This window comes from Myotis nattereri (genome assembly GCF_964212035.1).
Source record: "Myotis nattereri genome assembly, chromosome: 5".
Taxonomy (NCBI): domain Eukaryota; kingdom Metazoa; phylum Chordata; class Mammalia; order Chiroptera; family Vespertilionidae; genus Myotis; species Myotis nattereri.
This window is the reverse complement of record NC_138080.1, coordinates 72,456,799-72,472,249: the sequence shown is the minus strand read 5'-3', so window position 1 is coordinate 72,472,249 and position 15,451 is coordinate 72,456,799. Positions and strand designations below refer to the sequence as shown.

At 40.0% G+C, this 15,451-nt stretch overlaps 1 protein-coding gene across 1 annotated transcript in view; it reads left to right on the top strand.

Moving 5' to 3' along the window:
- NSD1 (nuclear receptor binding SET domain protein 1) overlaps nucleotides 1-15,451 on the top strand; it is a 146,343-nt gene that overhangs the window by 114,372 nt on the left and 16,520 nt on the right. The window contains exons 15-18 of the mRNA XM_081091701.1: nucleotides 2,011-2,167; nucleotides 4,852-5,057; nucleotides 8,904-9,016; nucleotides 14,788-15,057. Of these exons, the coding sequence (XP_080947827.1) occupies nucleotides 2,011-2,167; nucleotides 4,852-5,057; nucleotides 8,904-9,016; nucleotides 14,788-15,057 (746 nt within the window). The remainder of the gene's footprint in view (nucleotides 1-2,010; nucleotides 2,168-4,851; nucleotides 5,058-8,903; nucleotides 9,017-14,787; nucleotides 15,058-15,451) is intronic.

The following is a 15,451-nucleotide window of genomic DNA, read 5'->3' as shown; positions in this document are numbered from 1 at the left end:
AAGCATAGATAGGAATGTTGTAGAAGGTATTACATTATTGGGGCAGTTAAACTTATGTGACTATGTCATTCTTATGTCTCCTGCTAAAATTGTTTCACTCACCCACAAAATGCACAAGAATAAATGAGTTTCAGAGCATAGAGCACAGGCTATATATATTGAGTAAACAAGTTATTCAGACTTATTTTGTAGCAGCAGAATTTTCCAAATGATATCTCACTCTGAATTTGAACTCCCAAATACAACAGATTAAAGGGTAACTTCTATAAGTGAAGCAAGAGTTGGGTCTTAAGCACATGTACCTGGCCCCAACAAAACAAATACCCTAAAGCTTGTTTTAAAAGCCTGCTTTAGGTTGAGAATAGGAAAATAGCACAGGTGGAAAATGTACAAGAATAGTGTCACAAAATTAAGTTTCTCGTAGGATTTTACGAGGTAAAGGAGGCACAGTGAGGTCACGATGGATGTGGATGTATACCTTGCTAAGGTTTTATTCCTCACTAATTCCTTAGGGTGAAACTTCAGAGGTACATGTTTGAGCCTGGCATATTTGGGTCATGCTCATTTCTGGCATAAGATAAGGCTTTTTTGTTTTTGTTTTTGTTTTGGCCTTATCTTTATTGATTTCAGAGAGGAAGGGAGAGGAGGAGAGAGGGAGTTAGAAACATCAATGATGAGAAAGAATCATTGATTGGCTGCCTCCTGCATGCACCATACTGAGGATCAAGTCCACAACCCTGGCATGTGTCCTGACCAGGAATTGAACTGTGACTTCCTGGTTCATAGGTCAGTGCTCAACTACTGAACCACTAGCTAGGCTGAAATTCTTTATCTGCAGCCCTGAGGATTTCAGATTCAAGTATGTAAATTGAGTCACTTTGAGTGAAAATCCTTAAGAAGTAAAAATTTATTGTCACTGCAATACATATAATAAACATTGTCTGAAAACTTGAATGGAGACGGGGGGGAACTTATATGTATCTGAAGTTTATGCAGTAAACTACATTACTACCTGTGCTTTTTGTCACCAATAAAAATTTCAGTGCTACTGCTAGTTCTGGTTATTCATACATTACAAAGAAAGTAGAGTTATTAGAAATAACTCTAATCTCTTACAATATATTTTGATCATTATATTTTATTGTGTTTTTTTTGTTTTTGATCATTGTATGTTATCATAATCTATATCCTTTTTAGCTTAGGTGTTACATTTGTGCATTTATAAATGTGATTTTGAAAAGGTGCTATAGGTGTCATAAGAGTGCCAAACGTTAAAAATAAATAAATACATACATAAAAGCAATTTTAAAAGTTAGACACTACTAGGCAATTTAATCACTTGCTTACAACTCAAACAGATATGCTTATTTATTGTTCATTGTAGAAAACACCTTATCATTGAAGGAATTACAGCTCAACAAGAAAAGTGAATTCCCAACAAAGACAGGACTTGGGGTGATGAATACACAAAAAAGTGTACAAATGATGTGTTACAGAATTGTGCACCTGAAACCTGTATAATTTTGTTAACCAGTGTTAGCCCAATAAATTAATGGGGGGGGGGGGGAGACGAAAAAGAAAAGTGAATCCCCCAAGGCCATATGATCTTAGAGCTTAAGTCTAACAGCAGTTGAAGCTTGTGCTTTTTATACCCTGCTCATTGTTTGTCATTGATACTCTGTTTAGTGTTTTGTCTTTTAGTGAAAAGAAAGAATATATATATATTGTGTATATACACATTTGACTTTTAGAGGTTTGCCTTAACTTAATTTTGCCAATAAGATCTCATGTTTATTTGCTGTTGACCTAACTAGCCTTTTTAGGGGTGTGGTTCAGGAATATTGGAAAGGGAGTGCCCTTGTAGGAAAGTCTTTCTGAATAACTAATTAAATTACTAGGCCTTTGGCTGAGAGATAAATAATTGTTTAGGAACTGAGCAAAAGCTATTTCAGCTGGGTCTTTATATGTAGCCTTGTGATTCTGAGTGCCAAATTTTTTTTATTCTTACAGGAGGCAGCCTTCTGTGCTGTGATTCTTGCCCTGCTGCTTTTCATCGGGAATGCCTGAACATTGATATCCCTGAAGGAAACTGGTATTGCAATGACTGTAAGGCAGGCAAAAAACCACATTACAGGGAAATTGTCTGGGTAAAGGTTGGACGATACAGGTGAGTAAGCATGAAGTAGACAGGCAATCATTTCTTTTATCGTCCTGTTTCTTGGGATCTCCTAGATACAGTGTTTTATTTATATATATATTTGATGCCCGGTGGGGTCTCTCAGCCTGGCCTGTGCCCTCTTGTAATCTGGGACTCCTCAGGGGATGTTAGCCAGTTTCAGCCGGATCCCCACAGACCAGGCCAAGGGACCCCACGAAATCTGTGCACTGGGCCTCTCATATGCATATAACATCTTTGGTTAATCTCTTCCTTCCCTCCCCTCCCCCCTTCACTTTTATACACACACACACACACACACACACACACACACACATTATTTCCCCACATTTCTTTCCGCTACTAATCCATTTCTCCTGTACACTCTTATATCCATTCCCATAGAGTTTTTGTGTCTTTTTAAAAATAGTTTCTTGATTTTGAGAGAGAGAGAGAAAAATGTTGATGTGGATCTACTACCTTCTACATGCCAACGCCACCCCCCGGGTGATCAAACCTGCAACCCAGGCATGTATCCCTGACCAGGAATCGAACTGGCAACCTCTTGGTGCACAGGATGATGCCCAACCCACTGAGACACACTGGCCAGGACCTTAATATACATATACGTGTGTGTGTGTGTGTGTGTGTGTGCACACACACACACACATATATATTTTGTTTTTGTTAATCCTGATTTTTATAGAGAGTGAAAGGTAGGGGGAAAAACAAAAAAATAGAAGCATCAATGTGAGAGAGAGACATTGATTGGTCACCTCCCACATATGTCCTAACCAGGGCCAGGGATCAAGCCTGCAACCTGGGACCTTTCAGTCTGCAGGCTGATGCTCTATCCTCTGAGCCAAATGGCTGTGGCAAGCCCTAATATTTTTTAATGATCTCCCTATTTAAGCAAGGCCTCCCCATTTATTTTCCATTAGAAAAGAAAAAACTAAATATATGTTGCAGTCATCAGAATCCTATATAATAAAAGCCTCATATGCTAAGTGTCTGACGATTTGTTCAACCATTTGACCAGTTGCTATGATGGGCACTAACCATCAGGGGGCAGATGCTCTGACCGGTAGGTTGGCTTGCTGCTGGGGTCGGGCCAATTAGGACTGGGCCAGACAGGCCGGACATGCCCTGGGGCCCTCCCACAGTCCCTCCCCAGCCCCAATCATGCACCAGTAGGGTCCCTTCGTTGTGGCCTGTGCCCTCTCGCAATCTGGGACCCCTTGGGGGATGTCGGAGAGCCAGTTTCAGCCTCATCCTTGCAGGCCAGGGAAGGGACTCCACTGGTGCATGAATCCTCTACTAAATACATATTTTCAGTAGGAAATTCATTAATTTACAAACAAGGAAGATACATTGCTAACATTTTGGTATATTTATTTGCAGACACATCAATACACATACCCTCAAAATAATTGGACTTATATGCAGTTTTTGTGGGTGTTTTTTTTTTAAATATATTTTTATTGATTTCAGACAGAAAGGGAGAGGGAGAGAGAGAGATAGAAACATCAATGATGAGAGAGAATCATTGATTGGCTGCATATTGTACATCTGCTACTAGGAAGCAAACTTGCAACCCAGACATGTGCCCTTGACTGGAATCAAATCTGACCCTTCAGTCTGTAGGCCAGCACTCTGTCCACTGAACCAAACTGGCTAGGGCCTCAGTTTTTGTGTCCTGCTTTTTCTTTTTAAAATTATTTTTATTGATCATGGAATGTACAAAAGGGTATTGTAACATGAATGACTTTAAAGAATAACAAAAGGCACACCTGTGTATGTACCTCCCAGTTAAACAAACAGTTCATTACTGGTGCTTTTGAGTCTTCCTCTCTGAATTCATTCTCTCCCTATCCACAGAGATAGCCACATACTGCAGTTTGTGTTTTCATTTCTTTGCCTTGCTGCATAGATTTGCCATATGTATAATATTTTGTTTGGCATGTTTTACATCTTTATAGAAAGGAATTGTTATATTTTCCTGCACCTTACTTTTTTCATTCACTATTCTCTTGAGATTTATTGTTGTTAGCACAGTACTCTAGTTCCTTCATACAACATAGGCATACAGTGTTGTCTGTGTAGTTCACTTATCCATTCTCTTGTTTGCACTATGAACATTTTGTTAATATGTTAGTGTACATGCACAGGAGCTTCTCTGGGGCATTCTCAGGATAGAATAGCATGGTAGGGTTTTCTAGCTTTAATAGCTAATGTCAAATTATCCTAAGATGGTTGTGGGGGGCAGATTCCTTGATGTCATTTTTCTATTCTTTTTGAAGGCCAAATTATATTTCATGACAGTGTACTATAGTTCTGTCATTCCCTTAACGTTGAGCATTTAAGTTGTTTCAGGTTTTCATTCTTCTAGATCATAGTTCTATAAAGCTTTGTTCATATTTCTAATTATTTTCTGTTATATAATCCATGAAGTAGAATAACGTGAGTATAAGGGAGTGTGTCTGAGTATGGAAGCACATTTGTGCAGACGGGTGTTCTCAGGCTTTTGGCACATACTAATTGTTTTATTTTCTAGTTTGATTGTAAGAATGCTCAAGATCAGACTTTAATGTGGATAGATAGACATTGCTATTCCTTATTCCTGTCCTAAAAGGTAGGCTATCTTCCTAGTGCTTTGCAGTGTTTTAGTTTTCCTTCTTTGTTTTTACCTTTCCCAGGTGGTGGCCAGCTGAGATCTGCCATCCTCGAGCTGTACCTTCCAACATTGATAAGATGAGACATGATGTGGGCGAGTTCCCTGTGCTCTTCTTTGGGTCTAATGACTATCTCTGGACTCACCAGGCCAGAGTCTTTCCCTACATGGAGGGGGATGTAAGCAGCAAAGATAAGATGGGCAAAGGAGTGGATGGGACATATAAAAAAGGTAACCATATCTTTTTTATTTCCCAGATCAACACAGACCTTTGTTGGCAAAGAATTTCTTCTGTGTTACAATTATGTGTTATAATTCATATATGTTCCATTAGCAACTGTGTTCTGCCCTGTGGCTGTAGTTACAGGATTTTGTGGGGAAGTTGACACTCCTAACTCTTTTTTCATTGTTGTTAATCCTCACCTGAGGATATTTTTCCATAGAGTGAAAAAGAGAGGGAAAGACAAAGAGAAACATTGATGTGAGAGAATCACATCGATTGGTTGCCTCCTACAGGGCCGGGGAGGAACCTGCAACCAAGATACGTGTCCTTGACTGGAATCGAACCCAAGACCCTTTGTTCTACAGGCCAACGTTCTATCCATGAGCCAAAATGGCTAGGGCCATAACTCATTTTTTAATTCAACCTTTACTTAAGTGGAATTTCCTTCAGGGAGGTTTTTTGTCTCATCAGTTCTGTGTTTAGTTTGCTGGGAAGAAATAAAATTCACCAAAAATTATGAAGCAAAATAAGAGTGAAAGTCAACATATTATTCCGTGTCAAAAGAGATTTTTATATAAGCTGGCCTAGCAGTGAAGGAGTTGGGGACATGTGGGGCCAGGAGGGGTTGAGTTAACTATGAGTTTTCTCTTACTGTATAATGAGTAAAGATTGGTCTGATAATTCGAGATAAAAAAAATCACCCTGCAGGGCATAGAATTGGTATCTCCTCAATGATAATTATCTTATTCCCGTTAGCTATTCTTTGAAAGGCAATATAGGTATCTCTTGTTATCTATCTATCTACACTAATAAAAGACAAAGATGCTAATTAACCGCACCTTTGCTACGCCCTAAGCAACGCCCACCGGCCAATCAGAGCGACTATATGCAAATTAACCCAACAAAGACAGCGGCTGGCAGCCACGGAGCTGGAGCAAGCAGGAGGCTTGGTTGCCCGGGCAGTGGAGGAAACCAAGCTTCCAGCCTGCCCTGGCCGGCTGTGGCCTCCACTCATGGCAACAAAGTTTCAATTATAGAAGACAAATAAATCTCAGATACCTGCTTCCCAGCCAGCCTCCACTGGGAGCTTGGGTGGCTGGGGGTTGTGGCCAGCCTGCAAACAGCCATCAGCCCCTCACCCAGACTGGCCAGGCACCCCAGCAGGACCCCCCACACTGAAAGGGCTGTGGCCAGCCTGCAAACAGCCATCAGCCCCTCACCCAGGCTGGCCAGGCACCCCAGGGGAGACCCCCACCCTGAAGGGGCTGTGGCCAACCTGCAAACAGCCATCAGCCCCTCACCCAGGCTGGCCAAGCACTACTATATAATAAAAGAGTAATATGCAAATTGACCCTAATAGCAGAAAGACTGGCCACTATGACACACACTGACCACCAGGGGGCAGATGCTCAATGCAGGAGCTGCCCCCTGGTGGTCAGTGCATTCCCACAGGGGGATTTATGCTCAGCCACAAGCCAGGCTGACGGCTGCGAGTACAGCGGTGGTGGTGGGAGCCTCTCCCGCCTCCTCAGCAGCGCTAAGGATGTCCGACTGCAGCTTAGGCCTGCTTCCCGCTGGCAAGTGGACATCCCCCGAGGGCTCCCGGGCTGCCAGAGGGATGTCTGACTGCCAGCTTAGGCCCAATCCCCCCAGGGAGCAGGCCTAAGCCAGCAGGTGGTCATCCCCTGAGCGGTCCCAGACTGCGAGAGGGCACAGGCCGGGCTGAGGGATCCCCCTGAGTGCACAAATTTTTATGCACCAGGCCTCTAGTGTGTGTGTGTGTGTGTGTGTGTGTGTGTATGTGTATGTATATATATATATATATATATATATATATATATATATATATATATATATATATATAAATAGGCCTGATATGCAAAGTGTCCCCTCAGGAGTTGGACCCACTAGGAGTTCGTTCGCTCGCTATGACGTGCGCTGACCACCAGGGGGCGGCGCAGAATGAAGGAAGGCCCCAGCTGGCAGCTGCTAGGGACCCTACCCGTGCACGAATTTTGTGCACTGGGCCTCTAGTTTGAATATAGTTGGATATTGAAGTATATAAGATTTTGTCTGCATGATAAAGAGGGGTTCTAAGTAAGTGAAACTTCCTGGTTAGGCAAGAGAAGATATTAAGCCAGTGGAACTTCCTGGCTCGGAATGAGAAAGATGTGTATAAGCAAGATATTTGGTAAGATATTTGCCTAATATTATTTCAGTGAGTCCTCACTTATCTGTTGGCCATGTGATTTCTTGTATAGATATGGGCTATTAGTACTAATACTGTAGGAGCTTGAGTTTGTAGCCTCAGGTTGTCAGGGACCAAGTGACTAACATTTTTGCCTGAGATGGCCACTGATTCTGAACAAGTTAATAAGAAGAAAGCACATGTGGCCCTAACCGGTTTGGCTCAGTGGATAGAGTGTTGGCTTGTGGACTGAAGGGTCCCAGGTTCAATTCCGGTCAAGGGCATGTACCTTGGTTGCGGGCACATCCCCAGTAGGGGGTGTCCAGGAGGCAGCTGATCGAAGTTTCTCTCTCATCAATGTTTCTAACTCTCTATCCCTCTCCCTTCCTCTCTGTAAAAAAATCAATAAAAATTTAAAAAAAAAAAAAACAAAAAAGAAGAAAGCACATGTGGAAGCACATATTGAAGCTAACATGTTAAGTCAGGAACTTCCAAGTATTTGGTACAGTTTAAGCACATGGTCAGGAGAGCACTGAGCTATTTGCCTGAAAAGGTAAGTAACTTATATGGTCAGATCACAGTTTTAGAAATCTGAGTAGAGTGTACGGCCATAAAAGGTGAGAGGCTGCCACCAGGAATGTGAGTGTTTCAGTCGTTCTGGGTAAAGATGACTAGACTTGTCACAGGGAGGCTTCCATAGGGTGGAGAGGATAATGATTACTGGATAGGCACTAAATAGATAGACTAGGCAGAATATGCTCAATAATAGGTTGAAGGAAGGAAGGACTTTAAGAGAGACTTTCGAAAAATTTAGAGAATTCCAGGCAAAACAAACTCTGCTGGATGGTGATAGAGAAATGGAGAAAAAGAGATGGATCAGAGGTAAGATTTTCTTTAAAGAATTGACAGCATGGGGAAAGCCAGAGAGAGGAAAGAAGGAAGAATTGAAATTCTTTTCAGAATTTTTAACTTGTGTAATCAATAATGAATTAAAATTTTGATTTAAGTGGAGAAGAATGAGAATCCTAAGATTTTGTTGAACTTTTCAGGTATTAACAGTCTTTCAAGCATATGAAAGTACAAGCTTTGAATACAAACTAGCTATGAAGGACTGTCTTTGTATTATTAAACTAATACTTGTAGTTGATATTTACAGAATGAGTCTTAGGAGAAGAGTAGGACCGGTGCTCTAGAGAATAGGCAAGGAAGAAAAAAGAACTTCAACTTTGGATTTTTTTTCCATCGGAACACAGCATGTTACCTGGGACACCTAGGAAGCAGGATGTTTCTGGAATAGGAGGTTAGGACTGAGGAAAGAATTAGGCCTAAAGGCTGTGACTGTTCTAAGCAGATGCAGTCTATAGATGATATACATGGCCTTTTTCAAATCATTTGACTTTTTTGTTGTTGTTTTAAAATTTTCTCTGAAGCTGGTAGTCTGTATTGTACCATTTAGTGATGGATTATGTTTTGTCTTAATGCTGTATCTGAATACCCTGGGGATTATAACTTACTGAAAGTAGAAGTCATATATACTTTAGTTTTCTTTATAGTGTTGGTGATTTTTGCCTAAAACATGAATTTTTCTCCTATTTAAAAGGGGGTGCAGGGAGGTGAAACAACTCCATTCACAGGCTTAGTGACTTGTACTATTGTGTTTTCTTAGCTCTTCAGGAAGCTGCAGCAAGGTTTGAGGAGTTAAAGGCCCAAAAAGAACTAAGACAGCTGCAGGAAGACCGAAAGAACGATAAGAAACCACCGCCTTATAAACATATAAAGGTGAGAAAAGACTTCAGGAGACCCCATCTGAAAGAGAGAAAGACCCTTATAGATTGCCCTCTTCCTACTCTATTCATGACAAGAATTGGAAGCACAAGCCTATATAGTGGCTTTTAGGTACAGATAAGAGCTTGAAAGAAGATAACAAAAAAGTACCAAAGCACATTCCTAGCAATTGTGTGAACTTTATAAAACCAGTTGTATGTTGATACAATCTCTGTTTACTTGGAAAGTCTTCTCATGTAGTAGATTGGATTAGATTCTGTTCACAGTTAACATCTTGCAGTTTGAAAGGGACCAAAGAGCTGTGATAAAAAATCATAAATGGCCCTGAGATAGTGTGGATAATACACATAGGTAAGTCTTCTTGGTAATATTAAAGATTTAGGTGACCAGGATGACTAGGATGCCCAACGTCAGGAGAACTTGTGTTAGGAATATCTAACCCTCAGTGTACCTGGCAAAAGCATCATCACCATTTATTATCTGGGTCCAGTGAACCCTTTGTATTTTTTATAACTTAAAGTCATTTTCATGAATATTTTACAGGAGTAATGATACAGGAATAGTAAATAATAAATTTATTAAACATTTTAGTTAAGTACGTTAAACCTTTTTAAAAACCTTTTAATCAAGTTAGTTTTGGTGCTCAAATATCAGAAAACATGAGAGAAATACTATTAACAAAACAAGATTGCCCAGGTTCTTGCAAAATATTTATGATGATGTCATGTCTGGATACCATATTTCTTTTTTTTGTCATTAAATGCATTGTTTTTGTACTCATTGGTTTTGAGTTTCTCAAGTCTTATAGTCTGAGATTTCACTTAAAAATCAATTTCACCACCATCTTTGGAGTCTAGTGTATTGAAGTAGGGCGCAAATATTCTTTGGGAACTACTTAAACTAAAGAACTATTTGTTGATGATCTGAAATTCAGATATAATTGGATGACCTGGGTTTTTATTTGCTAAATCTAGCAACTATAAACAGACTAGAAAAATGTTATATCTAGTCTTTTATGCTCTCTGGAAAGATGATAGTAGTTGCAAAATAGAATGAGTTTTATTCCTTTTTATTTAAAAAATTTTTTTAGAGAGATAGAGAGAAACATTGAATAGAGAGAACATCAGTTGGCTGCCTGCCTCCTGCACACTTCTCACCAGGGATTGGAGATCAAGCCTGCAACCCGGGTATGTGCCTTGACCGGGAATTGAACAGGTGACCTCTTGGTACATGGGTTGATGCTCAACCACTGAGCCACACCAGCTGGGCTATTCCTTTTTTTTTTTTTTTTTTTTTTAATATATTTTATTGATTTCTTACAGAGAGGAAGGGAGAGAGACAGAGAGTTAGAAACATCGATGAGAGAGAAACATCGATCAGCTGCCCTCTGCACATCTCCCACCGGGAATGTGCCCGCAACCCAGGTACATGCCCCTGACCGAAATTGAACCCGGAACCCTTCAGTCCGCAGGCTGATGCTCTATCCACTGAGCTAAACCAGTTTCGGCGCTATTCCTTTTTTAATAAGTAAATTTTCTTTTTGATCTTTGGTAAACCTCTAAGAAAGAATAAAAGTCATAAAATATCAACCTTTACAAATAGATCTGCTGGGGAAAACAACCCTCAAAACCTAAAATTGGGTCCAAGTGGATTGGACCCTGGTGGTATATTGAGAGTTAAATGGAGTTACTGTGCATGAAGACATAACACTGATGTAGTTAGGCCTCAAAAAAAGGGAAAGTAATCAAGTTCTCACAGTCATAGATGTCAAATAACAGCAAGATAGGCATTTCAGAGGAGCGCATCAACCATATGGAGCCTGGCTGTTGAGGGAGCAGCTCCCCATGAGTGATCTAATCGCAGAATTTAGAGGTCGATGCATTAATTTTTTTTTTAAACAAATGTATTTCCAGGAAAAGGATTTAGAATGGGGGTTGGCAAACTATGTCCATGGAGCAAATCTGGCCTAGTATGGTTGGAAAAAAAGTAAAATATTTCCTGACACATGAAGATTATATGAAATTCAAATATTAGTATCCATAAATAAAGTTTTATTGGCACACAGTCATGCATGTTCATTTACATATTGTCTATTACTGTTTCTGTGCTATGTGGTAGAGTTGAGCTACATTCACTAGAGGTCTAGGGCCTGCAAATGCTAAAATATTTACTGTCTGGTCCTTTACAAAAAGGTGTGTTGACGCCTCTTCTAGGATGAATGTTTACCTTCAATTACATATCTTTGTTCTTACTTTAAAATCATGTATGTGTGTTTTGTTTGATTTTGGTTATTTGTTATTTTGTTTTGTTTTTTGCTTTATGTTAAGAAACTTACTTGGGCCCTAACCGGTTTGGCTCAGAGCATCGGCCTGCGGACTCAAGGGTCCCAGGTTCGATTCTGGTCAGGGGCATGTACCTTGGTTGCGGGCACATCCCCAGTGGGGAGTGTGCAGGAGGCAGCTGATCTGTGTTTCTCTCTCATCGATGTTTCTAACTCTCTATCCCTCTCCCTTCCTCTCTGTAAAAATCAATAAAATATATTTTTTAAAAAAAGAAAAAAAACTTACTTGGGATTGGTCATAGGTTAGAGGTTAGACCAGATGGCAAGAAAGAATTATTGGCCTGCTGGTGTGGTTCAGTGGTTGAGTGTCCACCGATGAACCAGGAGGTCACAGTTTGATTCCCTATCAGGACACGTGCCTGGATTTCAGGCTTGATCCCCAGTAGGGGTCATGCAGGAGGTAGCCAATCAATGGTTCTCTCATCATTGATATTTCTATCTCTCCCTCTCCCTTCCTCTCTGAAATCAATAAAATATATTTCTAAAAAGAAAAATTATCTAAACCAGTGGTCTCCAACCTTTCGGACCTCACGGACCACTGGTTGGCAAGCACTGAATTCTAAACATACCTTTAGGGTGAAACTTTTTTTAAAAAATATTTTTATTGATTTCAGAGAGGAAAGGAGAGGGAAAGAGATGGAAATGTCAGTGATGAGAAAGAATCATTGATCAGCTGCCTCTTGCACGCCCCCTACTGGGTATTGAGCCCACAACCCTGGCATGTGCCCTTGGCCGGAATGGAACCTGGGACCCTTCAGTCTGCAGGCTGACGCTCTATCCACTGAGATAAACCAGCTAGAGGAGGGTGAAACTTTTTTTGAGGGAGTTGTGTCAGGTAAAGATTCCTTGATTCAGGTGAATGTTCAAATGCCCTATGTAGGACCTGGAGTCTCATGTGATTAAGCTCAGCCCTTCTCTTCTATTCCTATATAGAGGTTGATTTACTAGGTTTGTGGTTCCCGTTTGCATATGTTAAGAGTTTTAATGAGGTTTACAGTTTTTACCAGTATTTTGAAGAATCTGGCAGTGAGATGTTTGTCCTTTTAAGTTGTTACAGAGAACTGGATTGAGGACAATATATTTGTACAGATTGTAGACTTTATAATATTGTTAAAGAATAGAAGGCTCACAATATAGTGTTAGAAATGAAACCATTTGAGAATTTAGAGGATGGAAATAATTGATAATTATAGTAATTTCAGATTGATTAGAATTGGTAATCTAATACCTACCATGTATAAAGGCTGCTAGGCTCTGTACTCGAACCTTTACATATAAATTTTTTCTTTTATTTATTGATTTTAAAGGGAGAAGAAGGGAGGAAGAGAGAGAGAAACATCGATTTGTTGTTCCACCCATTCATACCTTTATTGGTTGATGCTTGTATATGCCCTGCCTGGGAATCAAACCTGCAACCTTAGTGTATCAGGATGACACTCTAGCCAACTGAACTTTCCAGCCAGGTTGCATGTATTTATTCTCACAAGTCTGGCAAAGTATGTCTTGCAAGTAAAATAATTTATCAAAATCATGCAGTTCCTAAATAGTCAAGTTTTATGTATGGAATGGGTTTCTGAAATTTGATTGTTCCCAAGTTAAGTAATACTAACTAGGGGAGACTCATAGTGTACAAATCCATCCTTATTATGAAATGACTATTTTTTTCTAAACATTGTTGCTAGTATTTGTAAAAACTAGTGGCTTCAGTGTCACGGCAGCTATTTGACCTTTATGTTTTATCACGCTGGATTTTCACTGGATTTTTCATTACTAGCACCACTACTGAATAAAATGCATGGGTGACATTATTGTCTATTAAAGAGATTTCAAATTATGATAGTAAAATATTCACATATAGGAATTGCAATTTACATATAGGAACCTCAATATTACCCAGATACTTTCATGCCACTTAAGAGTGGCAATTTATTATATAGCAGCTAAAGTGGCACCACCACGTGGCAATAGCAAAAACTAGTTACAATTTACTTGGCCTGTCAGCTTTGAAATTATGATTCTATTAAAACGACAGCCCGGCTGGTGTAGCTTAGCAGTTGAGCATCAGTCGACCCAGGAATCAAGAGGCCACCAGTTAGATTCCCGATCAGGGCACATGCCTGGGTTGCGAGCTCGATCTCCTTTGGGGGGGGGGTGTGCAGGAGGCAGCTAATCAATGATGTTTCTCTTTCATCAATGTTTCTATCTCTCTCTCCCTCTCCCTTCCTCTCTCTCTAAAAAATCAATTAAAACATTTTAAAATTTTTTTTATTTTAATTTTTTAATTATATATATATATATTTTTATTTCAGAGAGGAAGGGAGAGGGAGAGAGAGATGGAAACATCAATGATGAGAGAGAATCATCGATTGGCTGCCTCCTGCACGCCCCCTACTGGGGACTGAGCCTAACCCAGGCATGTGCCCTTGACTGGAATTAAACCTGGAACCCTTCAGTCCATAGGCGGACGCTCTATCCACTGAGACAAACCAGCTAGGGCTAAAAACATTTTTTTTAAAATGACTTAAAAATTTTGTGGAGTTTATATTTTGCCAGAACCGGTTTGGCTCAGTGAATAGAGCGTCGGCCTGCGGACTCAAGGGTCCCGGGTTCGATTCCTGTCAAGGGCACGTACCTTGGTTGCAGGCACATCCCCAGTGGGGGGCGTGCAGGAGGCAGCTGATCAGTTTCTCTCTCATTGATGTTTCTGGCTCTCTATCCCTCTCCTTTCCTCTCTGTAAAAAATCAATAAAATATATTTTTAAAAAAAAATTTTGTGGAGTTTATATTTTGTATGTTACATAAGGCTTATTGTCCGTCAAACTGCCTAAATCTTTATTTCCTCCAAATTTTTTATTGTGGTAAAATACCGGTAACAAAATTTACTATCTTAACCATATTTAAGAGTTCAACAAATGCATTCATATTATTTGTACTTATGGCCAGCATTCACCTCTAGAACATTTTTTATTTTGTAAAAATGAAACTCTACCCATTAAACAATAACTCTCATTCTCTCCTCTTGGCCTTTAGCAGCTACTTCTTTTTGTCTCTAATTTTGATTCTCGGAGTACATTATTTAAGTGGAATCATACAGTATTTGTCTTTTTCTGACTGGCTTGCTTCATGTAACATAATATCTTCCAGGTTCATCCATGTTACAGCATGTTTCAGAATTTTCTTCCTTTTTAGGCTGAATAATATTCCATTATTTGTACCACATTTTGCTTATCTATTCGTCTGTCAATGGACATTTGGTTTGCTTCCATATTTTAGCTGTGAATAATGCTGCTAAATCTTGATGCTTCAAAATCATATGAAATGTGACATGCAACTTTAAGGAAAAGAAATCTCCCTTTTATAGGTCCCGAATTGTCTTGTGTTGACTTGTCTGATGTACTATGTATAGTATGTGTTTCTTTGCCAGGTGAACCGTCCTATTGGCCGGGTACAGATCTTCACTGCAGACTTGTCTGAAATTCCCCGTTGCAACTGTAAAGCTACTGATGATAACCCCTGTGGGATAGACTCTGAGTGCATCAACCGCATGCTGCTTTATGAGTGCCACCCTACAGTATGTCCTGCCGGCGGGCGCTGCCAAAACCAGTGCTTTACTAAGCGCCAGTACCCAGAGGTGGAGATTTTTCGCACATTACAGAGGGGCTGGGGTCTTCGAACAAAAACCGATATTAAAAAGGTGAAGAAAACTTCTTAATTTTCCATTTTTTTCTCATTAATTGCTTAATATGATTAATTCTTCTTGATGACTATGAGAAAATTGATCATAGAGGAAAATAACATAGTGTAGGGATAAACCTTGTTATTATTCGTGCAAAACATATCCTTCTAGAGCAGCCGTGGGCAAACTACGGCCCGCGGGCCGGATCCGGCCGTTTGAAATGAATAAAACTAAAAAAAAAAGACCGTACCCTTTTATGTAATGATGTTTACTTTGAATTTATATTAGTTCACACAAACACTCCATCCATGCTTTTGTTCCGGCCCTCCGGTCCAGTTTAAGAACCCATTGTGGCCCTCGAGTCAAAAAGTTTGCCCACCCCTGTTCTAGAGTTTAGAGGCCTAAGAATAGG